This window comes from Stylophora pistillata, chromosome 7 (genome assembly GCF_964205215.1).
Source record: "Stylophora pistillata chromosome 7, jaStyPist1.2, whole genome shotgun sequence".
In the NCBI taxonomy this organism is placed as follows: domain Eukaryota; kingdom Metazoa; phylum Cnidaria; class Anthozoa; order Scleractinia; family Pocilloporidae; genus Stylophora; species Stylophora pistillata.
The window spans coordinates 1583399-1608464 of NC_142525.1; the positions used below are offsets into that span (position 1 = coordinate 1583399).

Sequence of the window (25066 nt, forward strand, 5' to 3'; positions counted from 1 at the left end):
TTTACTACTTTTTCTAAGATAACCTTGATGACAACATTCTTCAAGGAGGATTAGTAAGTAAACTAGTTTCCTAGTACTGTGAGCATAACAGTCATTTATGTATACAAGCTAAGGAAGATTATAAGAGTAATGATAAAGTAATGCAGAGAAATGCCAGGGTGAAGAAAACTACCTAATCATTTTAAGCAACATATGGCAATCTGCGGTCTTTCCTTACACTTAGGTAGCACGGAAAGCCGTAACAATCTCGAACAAAAGCTCGTGTTTCAAACCATCAGTCTAAATCCCACAGAGATCAACGAACGCTTTTCATTCCACTAATTTATTCTTGCTTTTCTCGTTCCCATGTTCCCACCAATAACGTAGCTCCATTCTCTGCCTTTAAAAGCACACACAACCCACAATTCCTCTACTCGCTTCGACGAAGGGCTAACGCTCGAAACGTCAGCTTTTGTAATCGTTACGGTGGCCCACCGTCCCACCAACGCAGCCCCAAACAGTTTCTTTCGAAACTATCAGCCTTTATTCATTTGAAGAAAACTAAGTTACTTATGATATGAGATGGAATTAACAAAACGTTCTAAATAGAAGAATACTCACTACTTATGTTAGCCAGGCCGGGTGAGTCACCATAAGTCCCTTTTGGACAAGGTTGCCAATTAAAACCTGTTCTCACGGGGCAGTAAAATCCCTGAGGGCATGGTTTTGGGTCCTGACTTTTGTCATTCACACAATAAAACCCAGCAGGACAGTCCAAACAGGCATCGGCAAGAGGATCTTTCACGTACGTGCCATCCTAATGTACACAGGAAAAAACATTACACATCGATCTATATCGAAATTGGACTTACTAATTAGATGGACAAATAACTATAACAAAAATTCATGCAACTAAGATAATGATCTAGTGCCACTTGTTTCTATAATAAACGTTTGAGGCGGTATTGTCGCAATTACAAGGGAGAAATAACCTTTTCAACTTTTGCATAGAAACGAAGTTCAATTTACCTCACAAGGAATAGGCAGCGGTGTTTTTCCAGGACAAAAGTGCCCAGGAGTACAGTTCCCTCCAGTGTCACCATCTTGAGGTGCCGGATGCTCTGCTTTTCCTCTACAGTAATAGCGAGGCCAACAATCACCACTCGGAGCTCTGAGAGCAGTTCCATTACAAAACATACCGGGTGTACAATCAGTACAGTTATCAATAATGGTTAATCCTAATGAATTGGAAAATGTTCCAGACGGACAACTTTCAGGTGCCACTGTGCCACTGACACAGAAGTGACCTTCGGGACACTCCTCACCAGTGACTCCATCAGTTGGGGTGGGAGTGAATGCACCAAGTCTACAATAATAACCTTCCTGACAGGCTCCTGTGAAAGTAGGTGACGACCCTGCACGTGTAGAAGAAGAGTTGGTTTCCAATCATACTTACTCTGAGAATAAAAGTTCTTTTAACTTATCCATTAAAATCATTCATGATAACACTTGGGAACTCCACAAGCTAACAACAACCTTACGTCAATCTAGAAAGCATCACAAGGCCGCAAAGACCCAAGATCATTATTAAGGATATGGATGACACAAGTTTCATTGTTAACATTGAATAATTATCTACATCGCTTCCAACAAACTAAGAGTGGTTTACAAGTATTGTAACAATAATATGTTAACATCTCTTTACAATATCAAGGGTACATGAGAGACCCCTCACCGTAGCAAAATCGTCCAGGTGGGCATTTAACACACTGATCAGGATGGAAGAGCTGGGTTCCATTTCCATGTGTTCCATTCGGACAACCAAACTCCGTGGCATACCTTGTTCCATTAGGGCAATAAAACCCATTTGGACAAATATAACTTGTGAAGTCTGTCAAATCATCCTTAGTGTCACAGTAATAGCCAGCTGGACAAAGTTTACAAGAATCTTGTTGTGTTTGATCCTGGTAAGTTCCAGAATGACATTTAACAGGTGCTGGACTTCCTTCAGGACAAAAATGTCCCCGTGTACATGAATTCCTCTTATCTTGCCTTTCACCAGAAGGACAGAAATACTTTGCAGAGCAAAGTGCAGTTGGTTGAATCAATCCTTCAGTTTCACAGTATGATCCTTCAGTACATAAGGAACAATTATTCTCATTGCTGTTACCAGTATTATTAGAAAAACTACCTTGAGGACATAGCCTTGGGGTTTTAGTACCCCTTGGACAATACTTTCCTGCTGGACAAATGTTTCCAGTTATTCCATCAGCGGGTCTTGGGATCTTGGCACCACTTGTACAAAACCAGCCAGGATCACACTGCGCCGTAACATTCTCCTTTCCTTTTCCTTCACAATAAAACCCTCCAATGCAGGGAGTAGGTTCATGAGATCCTTCAGGGCAGAAAAACCCCTCTTGACATTCTCCTCCAGTAGAATTTGCAGGGCAAAGACAATCACCAGATGTAAAATTGTCATAATCTTGGGGTTTGTCTGTCCAGGCAGCATTGACACAGAAATAACCTGCAGCACAAGGTCCAGTTGGTTCAGAAAGCCCAGATCTGCTGCAGTACTTCCCTCCGGGACAAGCTTTGCAGTCTGCAAGGCTGACACCACGTGTGGCATCGTTATAGTAGCCCTTAGAACAAGGGTATTGAGTTGCATATTCAGTTCCATTTGGGCAGAAATGACCCTGTGGACAAGGGAAGGGGTTAAAGTCAGTTGAGTTTTCTGGACAAAAATATCCAGCAGGGCAAGTAAAGCAAGCTGCTTCTCCTTCATTTGGATTGTATGTTCCACGCCTGCAGCCAAGTGGAAATACTGTGCCAAGCTCACAAAAGTGACCCTTCGGACATGGTCCTCCTATGGCGGATACATTAGCAGGTGTTGCTGTATCAGAGCCTCTTCTGCAGTAAAAGCCTGGAGCACACTGCCCTGCAAAATTGGAAAAGCACAATTTGTCTTCTGGAATTAAATCATGCAGCAACGAAGTATACAATTGTAAAAGAAAAGTAGCATGGGGCACCTTCACCCGTCTTCATCTTTTAGAGTGAAACCAGGTCAAGCATTCCCCAAAGATAAAGTTGATTAATCGATCATTCATATCTTAAATATGTCTGGAATCAAATATAATCCAATACTTCTTCATTCATAATCAAACATCGCACATACAGAAATGCTGAATATAATGGGATCATGCAGACGTACAAATTCAAAAAGCAAATAATTGTTCCACTGATGGAATTTATACAGAATACACCTGATATGGTTTAAATACAAATAATCTTTCACAAGATGCCATAACTAATGTAAGCTGAAACTGAAATCTCACGAAAATGTCACAAACTTAAGGAGAGAAACTCTCATCTCACCTGTTGGCTCAGTCAGGTTTGTTTGCTCACAGTAATGACCATCAGAGCACAGTGTACAGTTACTAGGACTCTGCAGCTGTGACACATTTGAAAATGTACCACTTGGACAACCAATAGGTTCAGGGCTTGCCTCTGGACAGTAAGCACCAGGTGGACAAACACCACCTATTCCTGTAAAATTCTGACTTGGGCGTGGTGTGTTGACACCCTGCACACAGTAAAATCCAGGATCACAGTTTCCAGATATGTCACTTGGAAATGAAACAACCCCTGCTCCTCTGCAGTATTTGCCAGGTGGACAAGGCTGACACTCGCTTTCACGAGCAAGACTTAACTTTAGGACAAAAAAAAAATTCATCAGTGAAAGAGACTGAATAAAAAGATCATAACTTGAACATAAAAATCTACATGTACAATATGCATTTACATGGTTCAAATAAGTACATTTATTACATGACTCGGGAAGTCAGAGGGCCAATAACTAAAATCAACCAATCAAAATGCTCTATTGCCGGTCAATATTCTCTCAGTATTGGACCGGGCACTGTCCTGAATGGTCCCGAATGATACTGCACTTGTGTCCCTTTGAACTTCAGTCGTGTAATAAATCTCTTATTAACCAAGCTTGCTTGGGACCGTACTGGAAGAATATCGGTCCTCAGTCTTTTTTGTACGGACCGAGCGCAGCAAGGTCCGTACAAAAAAGACCAAGGGCCGATATTCTCCCAGTACGGCCCACACGCTTGGTTAATAAGATATAAGTATCAACCAGGGTTTAACCCAGATTCATTAAACATACTTGTGGATTGTGAGTTCCAGCAGGACACTTTTCTGGTGATTTTCCTGTACCAGCCGGGCAGTAATGACCTTTTAAACAAGGTATAGGAGTTTTACTGTCACCTTCACCACCCTCACAGTAGAAGCGTGCTGGACATGTTAAACAGGCAGCAAGACCAGTTATATTGCTGTGGAAGGAACAAATTTTAAAAAGTATGTCAACTAAAGTAACAGTGAGGTTTGCACAAAACAAAAAAAAAGTATCTGCCTCCAACCACTTTCATGCTGTTATTTTTAGTCCAATCAATGTTGGCCTCACGTTGTAGGATATTCCACCGTTCAGCCATTCCACTATTCTCTTGAATAGTGACCTGTTTTAAGGTGACCTGTTTTAAGGTGTTGTAATTCAGACCTTGCTCACTTTGCAATTCTAGCAGCTCCATTGAGCATTTGTTGCTAATTGAAATGTTAAATACTTTCTTTTTGAATAAATAAACATTTTCTTTAAAGGTTCCATAATGTGCAGATCAAACCTATTTAGATATTTCTGCTAATTCTGAGCAACATTTTGAAGTGATCCAAAAAAATCGTCATCAAGTGTTGAATGACCAAAGATGTTAAAAAACAAACAAAAACCAAGAGCCAAGAATGTTGGTAATACTCAGCAGACCTCCTTGTGGGCTAAGAGGTTGTTCATATTATATTCTATTGTTACACTCACTCACTCACTCACTCACTCAATAGGACAACATCGTGGCTTTGCCTCCATAGGAGGCAGTAGCCATTAAAAAAAAAAAAAATTCAAAGGATTTAAATCACAACCAGGACACAAATATTTGCTGAAAAAGAAAACATATCAAGCTCATTCACATCAGAGAATATCCTTGGTTGAAATATAACAGTTTCAGCATCATCCTTTTTCATGCTTTCTGTACCTTGACAATTCTTTCAGTTCAAATTAATTCAAGCAAAATAATTCTAAAAAGATTTATAACATAACCAAAGTAAATCACGTGTTCTGATTGGTCAATTTAGCATCCCCCATTTGCCCATGGGTGTACGCTGCTGACGTGAGCAAATGCAAAGACTATTTTTCTGTGCGCGCTTGTTTTTTCTGGTCACGTAAGATTTGTTAAATAAAAGGGTACTCTATAGCTATAATGTATCAATGTTATGTTATAAAACAAATGGTAAACACCACAGCATACACTATAGAGTTATGGATGCACTTGGGAGGTTTGCTAAGCACTCAAGAAGCTAGAGTCGCTCTCGGCTATCGCCACGAGCGACTCTTACGCTTCTTTCGTGCTTAGCAATCTCCCTTGTGCATCCATAACTCAATAGTGTACGCTGTGGTGTTTAGCATTTGTTAAATATTTTTGTCCCCCTCCTTGCAAACTAAATTGGATGGGCATGCTGTACAACCAAGTAGCAGTGGCACAATTAGTGAAAAAATAAGAGTATTATTGGACTAATCACCTGTAGGTTCCAGGTTCACATTCAGTAAAGTTGGCTGTACCATTTGGACATTGAAAACCTGCTGGACATATATTTCCCGTCACACCATCAAGAGGCATAGGGGTTGTAGCCCTTCTTAAACAATACCAACCAGGGCGGCAGACTCCATTTGGTTCTGTCAAACCTTCTCCTGTACAGGACCTTCCAGGGTCACATGGAATGCACTGCTCCTCTCTCTCAAGTCCTGGTGTGTCACTGTAAGTTCCATTTGGACAAGGATATTCAAATGGTCTCTTTGTCCCCACTGGACAGTAGTATCCAGGAGGACAGATACCTCCATATGTAATATTTGATAGGGAATCATTATTCTGAAAAAGTATAAAAAATGCTTTTAAATACCTTTTACTTTAAGCAATACCCCTCTTAAAGAGAGCAAGAGTTTCTTCATAAAAGGGTGATGCAAAGGTGGAATCTCAATGATGCCAGTGATTAACTTACTGGGGTTGGGCTTGGAGAACCCTCTTGACAATAGTATCCAGCAAAGCATTTCCCTTCAGTAGCATTCAGACCTGCCTTTCTGCAATAAGATCCTGCCTCACAGGGTCGGCAAAACTTAATTGAGGGTGTTGCAGTCTCTGGATTGTAAGTACCCTGTAAAAAAAACAAAAGGTTCAAATGGCACAGTGAGATCACATGAAATGCCACACAATCTTATATCACACTATTGCAACTTTACTTTACAAAATATTCACTTATAAAAGTTAAATAAGTGTCCTAACATCTTCATGACATAGATTCAACAGTGGGAAAAGACATACTGTCCTATATTTCAAAGGCATAAAAACTTTATTGTCCTTGCAACTTTTGATCATACAGTTAACAATAGATTTGCTAGATTTGTTACATTCCTTTACTTACAGGTGGACATGGTGTTGGTTTTATGCTGTTTGGAGGACAGTAGTGTCCAGTTATACAAGGCTCTGGAAAGTCTAGCCCCATTTTATCACAGAAGTTCTTCTCTGTACAATTAGTACATTTCTCTGCTCGATCTGTCTCCTGGTAAGTTCCAACTGGACACTTTTGTGGAAAAACAGCAGCCTCCTCTGAGAAGTGACCTTTCGGTGTGATATGTTGAGTTGGTACAGATGCCCCTCCTGTACAGTAATGCCCTGGTGAGCATGGTCCAGTTGGTTTAGGATTGGTATCACCTGCACAGTAGTATCTGAAAAGAAGGCAAAGTATACGCAAGTTGACTTATTGGAAAAATAATAAGGTGCCAGCTGACAGGATCTCAAATAACATTTTTCATATGTGGCTGTCAATGTTTGAATAAGCAGAATAGCAATGCACTAATTGCTATTAGTTCAAAATATAGCTTTGCTTTCTAAAGGTGGTAGACACCATTTGGAGTAATGTACCAAGGGTGTTATTGTGTTGAAAAAACTCTCAGGTGCAGATGATTCCAAACTGGTTTTATTTGTATTTGTCTCTGTATGATGACTATGATAATGTACCTAGAATTAAGAAGAAAACAAACCAAACTGGTTCTAGGATCATGTTGGTCTGAAATTCATTTTAATTTACATCATCATCCCAACAACTCAAGCTAAACAATTGTTTATAAATTGTTGTACAAAATTATAGTATGATATTCAAATCTGTTCAGATGGACAATAGTAAGAAGCACATTTTAAACATCTTGGAAATACTTTGTTCAGTTGCCATACCCAGGGTCACATGTAACACAGTCATCAGGTTCTTTATTTCCTTTGGTTCCACTATACTTTCCTACAGGGCAGGGCTCTGGAGTTTTGGCACCTTGTGGACAATAACCACCTTGAGGACAGAGACCTCCTGTGGGGCTTCCTTCAGGTGGTGCCTGACAAAGAGGAAAAACAAACTTTTTAAGAAGGCAAAGACCAACACTCAAGGTCTTAAATTAACTGAGAAGAATATGCTTCCTTTCTGTAACATCAAGAAATGGTTAGATATTCTAGTCTTCTCGGATAGGGACGAATAAATGGAGGTCCCGTCTCCTGCAGGGTTAGGGGTAGGAGACGTTAATTTCCCACGCACGAGTATACTGTGTGATGGATGTCCTCCCCTGGGGTGGGTTGGGTGGGTGCTTACAGGGCCGTTCTGAAAACCACTTCTGTGAGAACGCACCCTGTCTAAAGATTATTATCTATCTATGTATCTCTCTCTAAAGAAGAATTAAGGTAACATATGATATTAACTTTACAACATCCCTTAACTCAAAAGCAACTAAACATGCCTTTCTTGTTACTGTAACACTTACAGAAGTGCAAGCTCTTCCACTGCAGTAGAAGCCTGCATCACAAGGTCCAGTTGGTTTTTTGAGTCCATAGCCAGCACAATACTGACCTGCTGGGCAAGGAGTACATTCATCACTTTTCTTTACACCAGTAGAGTTACCATAGTAACCACAAGGGCATGGAGAAGGAATTGTAGTTCCAGTAGGACAGAAGAAGCCCTGAAATGAATTAAGGAAAATAATTATTTAGTATTCCTAATATACCCTTTATCTCAACACATAGGGCAGCAAGGTTATGTAATAGCACAGTACATCTCCATAAATCCAATGACCTTGTATATGATTTTCAGTAAAAACCCAGACAAAACAAAGTGCTCTCGAGCTTTAAAAGTGCTGAAGAAACACTGTTGGCCACATTGTTTTCACTTGTCTGATACAAATAAGGAGTGTGTTTGTTGAATGTGAATTCCAGCTTTGAAGCCATTCTTAGGTTGTGACTTACTTCTGGACAAACTTTTGGATTTTCCAAGCCAAGAACATCACAAAAATGTCCAGAGAAACACACACTACAGTCCTGTACTGACACTGCTGCAGACAGTTTTCGGTAAAATCCAACGGGACAGGGATTAGAATATCTGTATCCTGTTCCCTCAGGACAGTAGTAACCTGGAGGACACATATCAGCCTGTAGAAGAAAAGTTAAGGTAAAGGAGCTGTAAATTTTAGATCTAGAATCCTATCTGATGCTTAAAGCAGACATGTCCTAATTCAAAACTAAATGTCACAATGTAGTACAGGTATGCAACTTGATTACAGCTTGAACATATGCATGTTGTTGGTTGTCAGTCTGTTATGGTCAATGATATCACAACACCACTACTTAACAAATAGTAAACACCACACTTAAGAAGCTATTACCTCAAGCGACTCTTACACTTCTTTCATGCTTTGCAAACCACCCAAGCGCATCCACATCTCAATAATGTATGCTGTGGTGTTTACCATGTATTTTATAACATAAAAACAATTTTTTTGCAAAACACTCACTCACTTGAAAACATTTGCTCAGGTCAGCAGCCTACACCCATGGGCTAGTAGTAGGCACTGAATTAACCAAATTGAGCATGCACTTTATGTGATTTATGTTATAAAATATTTTTACAGAAAAGTAAAACATAGATATTTTGTCTAGCCACAGATAGGTACCTCTTTTTCCAGGCCTTCTGGCTCACAGTAGTAACCCTCTGTGCACCTAAGACATTCACTGACAAGTTTGCGGCCTTCATGAGGATTAAAGGTTCCGTTTGGACACTTGATGGGGTAAGGGTTCTATTCCAAAGGAATTATTAAAGAATCATCTTTGAATGCAGTTCAAATGAAGAATTTAAACAACACAATACAGTACCTGTTGGCTGCTTTTATCAAGTTTCAGGGAAAATTGACAAAGTGACTTGAAAGGAATTTAATACACACTGGTTCAAACCAAACATCTATTGTACACTAGTTATATATAAATGAGATTTAAAATGTAACTTCAGGAGGCTTGGCAAGTAGATGAAAAAGAAAATGAAAATTGTATGCATACTAGTCATATTTTAAATGCAGCCGATGTTTGCTCAGTCAATTCTTAATGCTTGATTGCAAATGGCTTTTGAAAACATTAAATTGAAACATTACCTCATCTCCCCTAAGGCAGTAATGTCCTTTCCAACAGGCATAGGTACTATCATGAAGGTCTGGTTTTTCCACTGTGCCTGGAGGACAATGTGTCCCAGCAGGACAAATTTTGGTACCTATCATTTCTGCCTTGCTTGTTGTTCTGCTATCACAATAATGGCCTGCCTCACATTTTGTACATTCAGATGCACCAGGACCCTAAGGCAGAAATAGCATTACTACATCAAGTCTGAACAGAGTCTATATAGCACTTTAACTTTCACCTTGAGTATACTGTTTACTGAGTTGTAACAGAACAGTCATATCAGCTTCATTCATTGGCAAAAATTTGACACAACATGCAAGAGTTGATAACATTGGGTAAATCTTACCGAATAATTTCCTACTTCACATGCAGTAAGTTCATAGTTTGCCAAATTTGGACAGTAGTATCCTGGAACACACTGTTTGCAACCATCAAGCTGGTTCTGCAGACAAGAAATGTAGAAATGAAACAGATGAATGGTACTTTTTCATAAGAGACCTTTTCATAAGTGTTTCCATTCCAAAGGTGGCTTCATAACACTCCCACTAGTATTCTATCTTCAATTGATTCTGCCAAAACATAACATGAAATTTAATCTTCTTTAGTACCTTTGCTGATAGAACATCATTAAATGTGCCCCGTGGGCATTGTTTTGGATTTGTGGTTCCTTGTGGACAGTAGTGACCAGTTATACATGGTACACAATCTTCCTTTCTTTCCAGACCTGTTCTATTGTTGTATGTACCAGCAGGGCAAGGAAATTCTGTACCTCGTTTAGTACCTAGACAAGGAGTAAAAAGCATTTAAAACTTTCAAGAAGAACTGACGATAAGTTATCAACTTTTTTCAGTATGAATGTTAAAGGTTTTGATCAATGTCAGCGCTTACAATCATTGTAAAATCTAAAAGAGCAAATCATAGACAATGTTTCTTTTAGTGCGAGAGTTTTAAGTAATGTTGTTTAAAAGACACCATTACTTAAGACTAATGGTAAAGAACTAATGGAGAAGCACCATGAGGCAAAACATAGGCATACTATGCATATAAGAGTTATTTTTTTGGATATGTGGGTTGAAATGGACACTATAAGTAACTGATGCTGGTGTCTGAATTATTGAACTCGTCATGCAATGCTCTCTCTCTGAGACCAAACAACGACCTGGTTGTTGGCTATAATAATGCTAACTGCCACTTCTTCATCAGAAACAAAGTTGTAATTATTACTCTGGCCATAGAGGGCCACAATCAGTAAGGAAAATGCACAATGCAGGAAAATGCACAATAGGTGTTATGTAGCACTTTTTAACTGGCATAAAGCAATGTGGTGGACACAGACTGGAAGCAAAGTTAAAATTTTGAGGGTCTTTTTGTAGACCTTGCATGATGCCATTATAACTGACATGAAATCACAAGCACCCTTTAAGTATTGCTCACTATGACAGAGTTACAAAGATATTTTCCGTTGGCCCATATGATCAAAGTTCTTTTTTTGTAAACTTTCCTCATTTCACAAATACTATGGCAGCGTAAAACCCTTCGGAACCTCCTTAATTGGTTATCGCCTTTCTAGACTTTGCCCTGTATGTGCGAAATAGGTGATAAAATTCAGGTTGTTTACAGGGAATTGACATGCAGTGGGGTAAAATCCAAGATAGCTTAAAGTGAATTTTATTGGCACAAGAGAGTTCAATAGAAAACTGACTGACTGTACCACTATGTTCCTGAGGAAATATTTTTCAGTGAGGTAGAATTATGCCAAAAAATTTACTTTGTTTACGGTAAAATGGCATTTCATCTGAGAAAGTCTAGTCTATACTGGCGAGTAAAAAGTAAACATGCAGTTGTAGCAGGAAAGTATCGTTTACACACTCAGTTTTTAGTTCATGGAGAACTTTAAGAAGCAAAGAAATAGATATTTTAGATGGCAGTCGAAGCAGAAAGTAAATATAACTTGATGGTCTTTTGAACCTTTGCAAAAAGAGGGACCAGTACAAGGCAAAAAAAAAGATTATCCATCAAATATGATTTATGCAAATGCCTTGTGGAAGTTTTACCTGATTCAGCACAACTAGCCCTTCCAAAACAACACGCTCTAGTGCTAAATCCATGCTAGGCCTTTAGCTGATGGTGTGTGTGTTATAAGTGAAGGAGGGGTACACAAACCATGTACATTTTAACTTGCAAATGGTAGAAAAAATTCCCTGATGACCTTTCTAATCCTGACAGATCATAGTGATAAAGTCCTCATGAAGGACAACCATTGTATGTACATATGTATTTATGATATTTAGACAGGCCAGCCCAGTTCAGCTTGAAGCTGGTTTAAATGGGGGACTGTACATCCCCCCATCCCACCCCAGGGGAGGACATCCATCACACAGTAATCTCGTGTGTGTGAGAAATTAACGTCTCCTACCCCAACCCTGCAGGAGACGGGACCTCCATTTATTCATCCCTAGCAGAGAAGACTAGAATATCTAATCATTTCTTGATGTTATAGAAAGGTAGCAAATTCTTCTCAATTATTTTAAGACCTTGAGTGTTAATCTGGCCGGGGGTGGAACCCTCGACCTCCCACACAACAGTCCAGCGCACTATCCATTGGGCTAACTGGGCGGTGGGTACACTGGGTAGATGAACTCATAATTCTTATGTCATTCTAACCTTGTTCTTTAAAAGCAAAATTCAAAATGGAATCGCCAATTAGCTCATATTTGACAACGAAATATCCCTCAGCTGAGAAAATGAAATGAAGTAAGTGTGGGACTGCGACTTCAGGAAAGCTTGAATGCAGGACCACAAGCTGCATGGTTTAAATGTCCTCTCTTTTAATATTGTTTTTTGACATCGGGACCACAAGAGCAATCCATTCATAATGGTCAATAGTGGCCAATTGTACTCTGAAGTTGTTCACATCAACATCTCAAGTGATATTTGATTAAAAAATTTTCTCATGTTCCACTCAGTCTCCTTCAGAATGAAGAATAACCATAGTCATACAACAATCACAACTCCACCACTTTCCCAACATGACTAATGTTTGATTAATCTCCGAGTCGCACCTTGATTCACTGAACACTCTGATTGGTGTATGATGCACGATCCTCGCAGTAGATAGCGCTATTTGAGCAATAGCGAAAATCAGACCTGAAAAAAATCAGGCCTGTACGGGACTCGAACCACTGACCTCTGTGATACTAGTGCAGCGCTCTACCGATTGAGCTAACAAGCCAACTGGGAGCAGGCCGTCAAGTTGACAGCCTGCTCCCAGTTGGCTTGTTAGCTCAATTGGTAGAGCGCTGCACTAGTATCGCAGAGGTCAGTGGTTCGAGTCCCGTACAGGCCTGATTTTTTTCAGGTCTGATTTTCGCTATTGCTCAAATAGCGCTATCTACTGCGAGGATCGTGCATCATACATATGTAATACCGCAGTTCAAAAATATATGATCTTCATATATTAATTGTATCTCACTCTGATTGGTGCAACATACAAAAATACTACTATCTGATTGGTTTGGGATGCACCAAAAAAATGCACGAATCACATTGCATCACATTGCTTTGAGATACACTGAAAAAAAAATGCACCGATCAGATTGCTTAAAGATACACCAAATTGTGCTGATTAGATTACTTACACCAAAACACACCACCCTATATGCTAACTTATAGTTTTTATCTTTTTTTCAGAAAATAATAACTCAGAAACACAGATTAAGTCCTTAACATACCTCGTGGACAGTAGTGTCCAGTGAAACATAAACCTGTCGGCTTGGTAGAACCTCTGAGACAGAAATGACCTTTTGGACACACGTAGCACTCCTCTTGTGCCTTAAGGTTGGTAAGGTTTGTCCATGTTCCTTCTTCACAAGGGAACTGAGTTGGACTCATGGTGCCAAGGGGGCAGTAATGCCCTACAAGATAATATTAAATAGTGACACTTTGTTGGAAGGTTATATTTGTAAAAAATATTGATTTCACAGATCATTACCCCCAACAAACAAATAAACAGATTAACTTCTAATTTATATATATACACCATTCAGACTGCAAACCCTCTTGCTCAATACTCTATTGGTATCTTAGGTACCTGTACCAAATATCTACACTGACTTAATTGATAATTTTTCTTTTTTGTTTCCCAAAATGTGGAGAGATTTACACTATGGAAGTTGCACTATGCACAACTTTAACCAATCAATACCCATACCTTGCGCACATTCCTGAGGTGGTTTTTGTATCCCTCCTGTTCCTGCCTCGCATGATTGTCTTTCTGGACACTGGGTGCATTCTCTAGCGTGAGTCAAGTTGTGATAGTCAGTATAAGTTCCTGCTGGACAAGCATGGATGGTCTCATTAGGAAGTGACGACCCAGCAGGGCAGTAATAACCTGCATCACACTTCACAGGTGGCCAAGTTAGCCCAGGCCGGGGGCAGGCCATTCCTGATATACACGAGCGGCACTCTGCTAAAGATCCTCTGCAAGACAGGGAATTAAATGTACCCTTGGGGCAAGCAATGGGCTCTTGTGCTCCTGCTTCACAGTAGTGACCTGGCGGACAATCCTTACAGTCTAGTTGGCCTAGGAGAGTGGAAAAGAAAACATTGCTAGGTGTTAACATGTCAATTTTTTGGCACAATGTTAATACAACAAATTACAATAAATCATATTGTTAACCTTGTGCTCCTTGTTCTTCAGTGTAAGTCCCAGCAGAGCATGGTTTGGCAGTGCTGTCCCCAGTCTTGTCTGGACAGTAGTGACCAGCAGGACAGAGTCTGTCAGCATATGCATCACCAGATGGACAGTAATATCCAGGTAAACAATCTACACACTGGTCTTCTCGTTCAAGACCAATTTCCTTATTGAAAGTGCCTGCTGGACAAGGATGTTCAAATTGTGATCTTGTTCCTTCCGTGCACCAGTGACCAGGAGGACATTTCAACCTGCAGAGGTAAAATTTCTTGTAAAAATGCATAGTAATGAAAGCTGTGCCATGCAGACATGAATCTTGACTTAAGGTTACCATGCACCTTCAGGGGTGTCTCGCATGCAAGCGATGTAGCATGTCCAGTTTAAACTGTAGATATCTAAACCCCTATATCAAATTAAAGCTTATAGGACTGGCTATCAGACTACACCAAAACTTTTGAAAAAAATTTAATTGCGGAATTTTTCACGACTTCTAAATGCAAGCGCCCGAATCACCTTTTGGACGTTACATGTTAAAGCGAATTTTGTTTTTCACTTATTTAATGTGTTCCTCTGTTTCCGCAGCCAAAGCACTAAAAAATTGTGTCTGCAATTTGCCATATTCAATTTCAGTGAAAAGTTACAAAACATTTTTGAAGTAGGATTTAAAAAATGCAGAGTGATTGTGCAAAGATTGCTCTTGAAAAAAGACGATTTAGAAAAAAAAATTCGAAGACACGTTTTTGGTGTTTATATGTAAAACTAGCAACTGTCAAAATCTGAGAGCAATCGAACAAATTCCCTTTGACTTGTAGCTCTTAAAATGTGATTCAGGCACTTGCATTTAGAAGTCATGAAAAATTCCAAAATTAATTTTTTTTTTAAATTTTGGTATAGTCTGATAGCCAGTCCTAGAAGCTTTAATTTGAGATAATGGTTCAGATATCTACAGATTAAACCGGACGCAATACATTGCTTGCATGTGAGACACCCCTGAAGGTGTACGGTAACCTTAAGGTAGATCAAAAGCCAGTCAATATAATTGTTTTTTGCAGCATAGCTGATTATTAAAAAAAAAAGCTTCAAAAGTTAACTCTAAAATCTTGTACTGGTTAACAGCCACTTGTTAGCCATTAGGCTAATCCCTCAGAAGAAAACTCTTTCAGTTTCTTTCTTCATCTGGTTGATAAAGCCTTGTTCGTTGGGGCCTCTACTCAGGAGGGTTACAAAAGCTTTACCAGTTATGAAGTAATGGGCCCCATTGAAAGGGCTCGTCACATTACACAATTATTTGTAAATATTAAGTATATATAGTCCAGTTAAATGTTGTTTGTAACACTGACCTGTGGGTGGGATAGCCTCTTGTTCCTGCAGGGCAGAAAAATCCTGCAGGACAAGGTGGACAACCTTCAGCTTCACTTGCTGCGCCAGTGATATTACCAAATGTACCAGCAGGACAGTCCACCTCGCGCTGGCCATCAGGACAATAATGACCCAATGGACATAAACCAGAAGGAGGTGTGGGAGTTGTATCTGATCCCTTGCAAGTATAACCAGCACTGCAATCTGTGCATTCTGTAGCTGACTTGTTGCTGTATTTACCAGCAGGACATGGCATTGGAACAGAGTTTTTTTTGTTGACATCACATTTATGACCAGCTGGGCACTCTATACAGCTGGTTGCTAAACCCAAACTGTATGACCCATCTTCACATGGAATGGGTGACGATGTAATATTAGGACAAAAAGATCCAGCTGGGCAAAGAGTGCATTTCTAAGGGGAAAGTAATAACAGCTAAATTCAGAAAAATCAGAATGAAGGCAATTAACTCATCTAATATGATAAATCAAAATTACACCTTCATCAACTTCAATTAAAGATGTATCAGACATTTGGGTAATAAATCAATTTTGCATTCTTCTCTTCATACACCAAATTTAACATTCAGTGCTCCTTAACAGACTGGAGGCCCATCCTAGTAATCTCAAATTTACCACTAACAATAATGATGAAAACAATGACAACTATCATGGAATGTCATAACCACACATCCTTCTTTACTGATATGGTGTCTTAAATCTCATCAATGCTGCCATTTGTATTGTAAAGTTTCCCTCTATCATTTGTAAGTGTCTAATGGTTCAGAGGCTTATCATAAGAGCTAGAGCTTGATTCTTTTTCATTTCACCCTCAAAGTAGTAGCAGTAGTAGACTTTATTTCAACTCTGGTCAGAGTATTGCTTACGAACTCAGTACCAAGAGAAAGGTTAAAACAAAAAAAGTCATAAATAATATAATTAAGAAACATAAATGAACTCATTTACAACATTGGGATAGTTTTTAAATTAACCGTACTTCTAAATGAGGTTTTGCAAGTTGTTATTTTTAAGTCATCAGTCAACATGTTCCACCCTCTGAAAGCATAACAAGCTTACCAACTACAAACCTCCAGGGATATGTTGGAGCTACGGTTGTTTATTACCATATATAGCATTATGATTTAGAATTATGATTAGAGTTAAAGCAGGTTTTTAACTTGTACATTTAGATGTAGTTTATACTCACACCAGATTTGGCAGAAGAATATGAACTACCATTTAATCCTCTGCCGCTCTTCTAGCAAAAGATAAAGTTGCATTTATAAAGCGCGCATTACTCTGCAATGAAGCTGCTTAAAGATGAAGTGCAATAAGTTTATGCAAATTGTTTCTTTCTGAGAGGATTTCACACAGGAAAGTTATTTCTGATTTACCTTATAGGGTTAAGACTCAATCACTTTACGTCATTGCATAAGTATGAATCTTATCATATTGTCATGTAAAGGAAATTAATTTATCTTTTTTTAACCTTAATTACTTAAGGGAGATGTACTAATATGCCACTGAGAGGGAAAGCAGCGTTAAAACTGTACCATCAAGAGCTTGAGGAATTTTATGGCTGACTACCATTAAAAAGAGATAAAAATCTGTTTGCACCAGTCATTATTCCACATCAATATGTCCTTTATCCATTATTATGTTGTAATGCACATTTGAGCATATCCACATGGAATTTGTGCACTACAAATGCTGTATTATTATTATTATTATTATTATTATTATAAAAGAATGAATATATAATTTAGAAGCAAATTTGGGTGCCTTTAGCCACTACATTTGGGTCACATTGGTAAAATTATTGCACATTCAAGGAATTTATTTGATTTATTCATAAATATATTAATGTATATTTAACTGATTTGTGAACAAACCTGTTCCCGACCAAGAGTGTAATAACCTGCAGAGCACTGGACTTTAAAGTCATCTGTTTTCGATGGACAGGCATATCCAGGCGGACACTCAGTACAGTTTTGTTGTCCTCCTTTACTGTATGTTCCATCAGGACACTCTATCTCCGTACTCTCTGAGGTGCTTGGACAATTATATCCTGGAGGGCACCAAGTACATGACTACAAAATACAGATAAGCTTTAGCAAAAGAAGAAATATTATAAACGCAGCATCCCTGAAAATTTCATACCATTGCTTAAAATAAACAGTGTACCACATAAAATAATAGAAAAAAAAGTACTGGCAATAAAGCCATGTGCAACAACAGGTTAATAGAGAATGACTACATACCGTTTGTGATCCAACTGAATATGTGCCTGGAAGACATACAACAGTTTGATTGGTGTTTGTTTGTGGACAAGCCTGGCCAGCTGGACATGGGGTGCAGTCTATCCGTCTGCCAATTGAATAAGTGCCCTAAATAGAGAGAAAAGCAAGAAAAAAAATCATTGTAATTGGAAAAATTCTCTTTAAATCTGCTTCCTAGAAAATAAAAAATATACCCACATGCTAACGGTAGGCAATTGGGCAGTGATACACTTTCATTACAAATTTGAAATCCCTCAAGGGCTACATATTCAATGATGCATACTGAAATAAAAATGTATAATCAGTTAAAACATACTGGTAGGCATTTAACATTTCCTGTTCCATCTTTATTTGGACACATCCATCCACTGGGGCATGGGGTACATCGCTCCCGATTACCCCAAGAAAATGTTCCATCCTCACAGTTGATTTCCGTTGACATATTGGTAAATGGACAAAACTTTCCTTCTGGGCAGACAGTACAAAACTGGGCCTTTTTATCAGAATACGATCCTTGAGAAGAAAAAAAAAAAAGAACAATTTCAAACGAGGTTGAGAACACACCTGAACCAATAAATACTGTGGCTATATTGTATGACACAGACTTTACAACAGCGTAGTCCAATGTCTTCAGCTGAAATAATTTTCAAATATTTACTAACAGATATGACTCCATAGTTTCTACAGTGTAAAACCTACATTAAGCGTTAACAGTAATATTCCTAAAATGTTGAGAAGTTTCCCCATAATTATCTTTTAAGGTCATACAAGAATCCTTTGAAGGACTATTGGGTGCAAAATAATTTCAAGGGAAAAAAATGTAATATACCTGGTTCACATTGCCTTGTTGGTTTCTGTGAAGTTGAAGGACACTCTGTGCCTGCCGGACAATCAGTGCAAGACAGACTGCGGGGAAGACTGTACTGGCCAGGAGTACATGGCTCCGGGTATGTCTGAATAAAAAAATCATCCAATTATCACCAACACTGAGCAATTTTTAGTTAAGAATGTATTCCAAAATGCTGTTAATAAGAAGCAAGGAAGCAAACTTTTGCTGAGAGAGGAGGCATGTTCAATTGCACCATGGCAACACCATGTCACCTCTATTAATTTTTCCCTTGAAACTTAATTAGTTGGGTGCAACATCTTGATGTACCAACCTTTTGCACAGAACTATTTGTTCATTGGTTTTGGGACACTATAATTAATATCAAAATCAATTCCTGAGTGTAAAGTGTTGTTGTAACACAGAACACCTGTAGTTTAATCTACTTACATCAGTTGTTGGACACTTGTGACCTGCAGGACATTCCAAACATCGAACTGACTTGCCAATACTATACGTTCCATTCTTACAAGCTGTTGCATTTGACCTAAGATACAAATTTGAAACAAAATCGGATATAAATCATACAACACCTTTGTATCATTCCATCAAAATCCACTCCCTCTTTTAATTGATGTACACACCAATTCTACTTACGTTGTTTTACACCTTGAAGAAAACATTCGAATTAAATCTAGAATTTTCCTTATTTGCTCATCCCCTTATTCTTATTGGCAATGTACAGCACAGGTCATAATCCAAGATCCACACCATGATGCTCACTACTTACTCTGGGTTTGGACACTTAAATCCAGCAGGACAGTCACTACAAGTTTCCTTTCCACTCTCTCCAAATGTTGTGGTACCAAGTGAACATCGAACAGCCCTCTGCTTGGTGGATGGGCACATGTATCCAATTGGACACACAGTACAGTTTGCATGTCCTCGCAATGAGAATTCTCCTTTAGTACATGGAGAAGGAGTGGAACTTGGAGATGGGCAACTGTAGCCAGCAGGGCAATGTTTACAGGATGTTGCACCCTAAATGAACATTGAATTCTCAGTTGACAGAATTTTATTCCTAATTTTTTTCTAGTTTTTTTCTAATTTTTTTCTTAAATCTAAACTAGTGAGATAGACCATGCCCAGAATAGGATTCTTTCTTTCTCGTTTTTAGCTTAGTACGGACGATTAACGTACTATTAAAATTAAGCTGATTTGAACAGACTTGTTTAAGTTGTGCTGTTCTTCCCCATTATAAACCTTAAAATTCTATCTTTCTTTTATTTGTTTATCTACATCAGTTTTTCTATGCAAAGGAATTATAAATTTAGGAAGTAATTGTTTGAAAAAGAAGATAAAACAAATAGGTCTAGTGGCTGAGTAATAAACCTTCCAAAACCGTTATGAGTTGTCGGTACTGAGTACTACGGTACTAACGTACTAACGCACCAAACAAGCCATAATGAGATGTCTGTACCGAGTACTAAGGTACTAATGTACTAGCGTACTAAACAGTTGAGCAACAAGCCGTGATGAGTTGTCTGTACCGAGTACTACGGTACTAACGTACTAAACAGATGAGCAACAAGCCATGATGAGTTGCTCATACCGAGTACGAAGGTACTAAACTTTGGTACTAAGGTACAGACGCACTAAGCAGCTGAACAACAAGCCGTGTTGGTTTGTCTGTACCGAGTACTAAGGTATTAATGTACTAAACAAATGAAGATCAAGCCATGATGAGTTGTCCGTACCGAGTGCTAAGGTACTAACGTATTAAACGGATGAACAACAAGCCGTGCTGAGTTGTCCGTACCGAGTACTAAGGTACTAACATACTAAACAAATGAAGAACAAGCCGTGATGAGTTGTCTGTACCAAGTACCAAGGTACTAACGTACTAAACAAATGAATAACAAACCTTGATGAGTTGTCTGTACCGAGTACTAAGATACTAACATACTAAACAAATGAATAACAAACCCTGATGAGTTGTCCGGACTGAGTACTAAGGTACTAACGAACTAAACAGATAAGTAACAAGCCCTGATGTGATGTTCGTACCGAGTACTAAGGTAAAACGTACTAACGCACTAAACAAATTAATAACAAACCATGATGAGTTGAGCAGACCGAGTACTAAGGTACTAATATACTAATGCACTAAAGAGATGAGCAACAAGCCATGATGATTTGTCCGTACTGAGTACTAAGGTACTAACATACTAGCGCACTAAACAAATGAAGAACAAGCCGTGATGAGATGTCCGTATCAAGTACCACAGTACTAACGTACTAACCAGATGAGCATACTGACCAGATGATACAGTACTAACGTACTAACCTTCAGTATGGGTTCATCGTAACATATGAACAACAAGCCAATGTGAATTTCCGTTTTGAAAGCCTTTCAGACGGCAAGACCTGCTATTCTATAAACATGACACAGAGCTCATTGTGAACACGCCGGACCGCACTCAAAGGTCACTCACTATCTTTTCATGAGTTTTCTTTAAAGAGGACACGTGCTCTTTTACTGCTGTCCTCTCATCATCACCGTCGTTTTCTTATCATTCATGGCACACTTTCTTGAGAAACAGTCGATGAAGGGTTAGGGTTAGGGTTAGGCATAATATACTCCCACCTTAATTCTGTGTCAATTCCCTCTGCACCTGAAGGCTGGTTTGGCCAGCCGAAATATAGTGCTCTGTCTTAAAACTTATCTACGCTGTATCGGTCTTGCCTCTATACATATATTAAAGCAGTATTTTTGCTCAATTTGAGAATACGGACTCCTCTTCGAATCCAAGAGTCGAAGAAATGTGACAGAAAAAGGAAGAGTGCGATGTTTTTATAACTGGTTTCACAACCTGTGGTGTAATCCAGCTGTTAAGATCTAACCACTACAACGCAACAGAAATTTCTGTGGTTCTAAAACGGATACATGATTTTCAAATATCGATTTTTAGTTCTCTTTCACAGAAGTTAACTTTTACCCGGGCCGGTGCTAATCACTTCTTGCGTAAAAACCTATGAAACCTGTGAAGTGTAACTATGGCGGCTACTGTTGCTTGCCGATATTATACGTCCACAAAACATGACGAGTCAGTAAATGTGACCGATTCTGCCCAGGAAATTTTATTGTCTGGAGCTTGGACATGTCAGGAGAGGTTCCTTGACAGCTGGATTACACCCCATGTTGTGAAACCATTTGTGAAGATAGACATCGCGCTTTGTCTTTGCTTTGCGACCACGAAAATGTGATGCCTGCGTGAGTTGATTTCACCTCGACACTTACCAGTAGGCCAAAATAGTAATTTCTAAGCACACTTTTGCATCGTCTTCTCTCTCAAAAAAAAGCCTTGATTCATGGGGTATTTACTACTTCAAAATGAGAAGGAATGAGAAGGCTCTGAATTAGAAGAGTATTTTTTTCTACTATTGAATTGGCAACAAGTAAATAAGACGGAGTCATGGGAGGTTCTGAATACGCAACACCGCAAACAAAATAGAACTAGCGCCTCATCACCCAAAAAATATAATCAATGCACTGACATCGCAATATAGATCAAGTCGCACGATTTAAGTGGTCTGGTTTGGCCAATAATGTGTGTGGTAGAGGTCCAGAGGTCAAGTAAAATGCTAGCTAATGTTTATCAAAGATTAATTCTGATTTATTGCTTACTTTGTTTTAACAAAATCTAGTTTCTAAAAGGGTTAAAGAATAAACTACAACTCATAAATGGTTTATTTCACCAAAAACCGTCAGTTTGAGATCACCGCAGTAATGCAGTGCCAGTTGTTCTCCACTGCATTTACTGCATTAAAATTAAGGTTGACATTGCAACACTGCAAACCCCAATGTTTATCAATATACTCCTTGTATCACAGACTAAATCAAGTGTTCAATTTCATGGTATAAAAGAACAGCTTCGGTGACTGCATGCATTTGCTGCCACATCCATATTAACTTTACTGACTGTTTTCCTTGATGATTCCCAGACTGCATTACGCGAGTCTAATAGGTTCCAGTCCTTTAATCGCACACTAATTAGTACGCTAGTACGCTTGTGACCTGCAGTCCTCTAATCGAACACTAGTACGTAGGTACACAAGTCATTCATGCTCACTCCGGAGGTGTAGTTAGTAAGCTAGTACGCTCGTACTCTGGCGCGCTAGAGACATGCAGTCCTTTAATCGAACGCTAATACATAAAAACACAGGTCACTCATGGTGGTTGGAGAAGTGGAGTTAGAATGCTAGTACTATTGTATGCTAGTGGCACGAGGTTCTTTAATCAATCGCTAGTACGAAGGTATGCAAGTCATTGATGCTCGTTTGAGAGTGTTAGTAAGCTAGTACACTAGTACTGGTACGCTAGTGACATGCAGTCCTTTAATCGAAAGCTAGTACGTAGCTGCGCAAGTCATTCATGGTTGTTCGAGAGGTGCAGTTGGTACGCTAACACTGATGAATAAACAAAATACTAAAGGAGAATGTGCTCAATAGGGACTGTTAGTACAATAGTACTGATGAACGCTGTTGGTACGGTAGTACTGATGAATAAGCAAAAGTCTATACAAAAGCATTCCTATAATGGGCAGCATATGTAGTGAAAAGCACTTCTGCGAACAGTAGTTGTAAAACTTCTTTATTCTCTGACGTGTTTTGTAGACTTCTTCAGGGAGTTTTACAAGTATAACTAAATGCCTGTATTTAGAAGCCAAAGTTAGAGGCTAATACGAGGGCCAATGACCATAGAGGCTTGGCTGGACTTGCAAACAGGAATGGGCAAAGTTGTGAAAAATTTAAAATGTAGAAGGCAAGGTGAGAAAAATATTTTGGGGGCCACACCACAGTTTTAGCTGAAACTGTGGCCCCCAAAATATTTTTCTCACCTTGCCTTATTTCCAATTGTTTACAGAGTCCACAAGACCATTAAAACAGCAACACTCATAAAAGGACTATGCCACACTAAGATGTATGGAAGCTTTCATCAGAATCTGTAGCTTTACGATGTCTTGTTTCAGCAAGAGCTCCATTTAATACTTTACTCTCATCAGTGTACTTAGATAATGAAGAACCAAAAAATGTTCCTTAGAACAAGAGCTACTAACCTTTTGGCTGTAGGTACCAACAGGACAGTGTTTTGGTACCTGAGCGGGATCAGTACATGCCTGACCAGCTTCACACTCTGTACACGATGCATCTCCTTGAAGTGAGTAGTAACCCGGCATACAAGGCACTGGAGGTTGAGTCACATTGGTACAGCTGTAGCCAGCCGGACATGGAGCACATCTTGGAATCTGTGATGTACAGCCAGCCACATAAATGACTTACACAACGAAAAAAAAAGCAAAGCGAAACACACTACAACAGCACATGCATTCCTTTGTACTTTAATAACGAGTATTTAATTGTTTTAAGAGAATTGCATTACTGATTCCTTGTTCCTCACCATCTACGTGATACCCTAAATCAAACAAAACCATTTTTTGTCTACTGAAAGATATATAGGAGCCAGAAACACAATATGTTGGATGAGCTTTTTTGTCATGAACTTAACTTAAAAAATAAAAGGTAACAGGTAGAATGATCATACCTCTCCACCATTATTCCAGTACTCTGAAGAGGTGCATGCTACTGGGGCCTGGCTGGGATCATTACATGAGTGCCCTGCAGGACAAGGAGAACAAAATGATGCCCCTCTGTTAGAATAGGTTCCGAGTGGACATGCATGACAGATGCCAACTCCAGGTGGACTATATGTTCCTGAAGAACACTCTGTGGGAGATATAGGATCAGAGCCATTCATACATGACCGTCCTGCTGGGCAGATGAGGCAAGATGATGCTCTACCAAGGCTGTATCTACCATCAGGACATTTCTGTTTGGGAGAAAGAAAATACTTCAGCTTACCAATACCAAACATCCTCATATGAGGTTTGCTTAGTACTTTACAAGATTGTCTTTGCAAGATAAACAAATGAACAGTTTTTGCCTTCCCTGAAGCATGCAGTTGACAAACATACTTACACTACATGTTACTTGTCCAGATATACTGTATTCTCCAGCAGAGCACGGAACTGGTGCATTGGATGGATTTAGGCAGGAATGTCCAGCATCACATGCTTTGCAGCTAACTGCTCTTGTTTCATTGGAGTAAGTGCCATCAGGACAAGATTGAGGACCATTTGCAGGAGAAGGACAATAATGGCCAATATCGCATGGAATACAGAGAGAACCATTGCTGTAAGTACCAACCTAGGGATAGAGATCAATTTGATTTTATTGAAAATTGACCTTTTAAATGAGGATCTACAGCAGTTGAAGAGAAAACTTTGTC

At 39.1% G+C, this 25066-nt stretch overlaps 1 protein-coding gene across 6 annotated transcripts in view; it reads right to left on the minus strand.

Annotated features, from left to right (window-relative positions):
• Positions 1-25066, minus strand: part of LOC111343618 (uncharacterized) — a 71885-nt gene that overhangs the window by 28886 nt on the left and 17933 nt on the right. For all 6 annotated transcript variants that reach the window (XM_088727207.1, XM_088727212.1, XM_088727209.1 and 3 more), the window contains 28 exons: positions 24757-24984; positions 24323-24607; positions 23838-24026; positions 19508-19758; positions 19168-19264; positions 18721-18844; positions 18208-18404; positions 17874-17999; positions 17505-17702; positions 15597-16027; positions 14242-14507; positions 13774-14145; positions 13295-13477; positions 10172-10344; positions 9910-10005; positions 9539-9736; positions 9068-9190; positions 8364-8546; positions 7886-8080; positions 7314-7465; positions 6505-6808; positions 6085-6237; positions 5608-5954; positions 4151-4316; positions 3352-3685; positions 1715-2914; positions 1009-1394; positions 601-796 (listed from right to left, as the gene is read on the minus strand). In XM_088727207.1, coding sequence (XP_088583333.1) covers positions 601-796; positions 1009-1394; positions 1715-2914; positions 3352-3685; positions 4151-4316; positions 5608-5954; positions 6085-6237; positions 6505-6808; positions 7314-7465; positions 7886-8080; positions 8364-8546; positions 9068-9190; positions 9539-9736; positions 9910-10005; positions 10172-10344; positions 13295-13477; positions 13774-14145; positions 14242-14507; positions 15597-16027; positions 17505-17702; positions 17874-17999; positions 18208-18404; positions 18721-18844; positions 19168-19264; positions 19508-19758; positions 23838-24026; positions 24323-24607; positions 24757-24984 — 7153 coding nt within the window. The remainder of the gene's footprint in view (positions 1-600; positions 797-1008; positions 1395-1714; positions 2915-3351; positions 3686-4150; positions 4317-5607; positions 5955-6084; positions 6238-6504; positions 6809-7313; positions 7466-7885; positions 8081-8363; positions 8547-9067; positions 9191-9538; positions 9737-9909; positions 10006-10171; positions 10345-13294; positions 13478-13773; positions 14146-14241; positions 14508-15596; positions 16028-17504; positions 17703-17873; positions 18000-18207; positions 18405-18720; positions 18845-19167; positions 19265-19507; positions 19759-23837; positions 24027-24322; positions 24608-24756; positions 24985-25066) is intronic.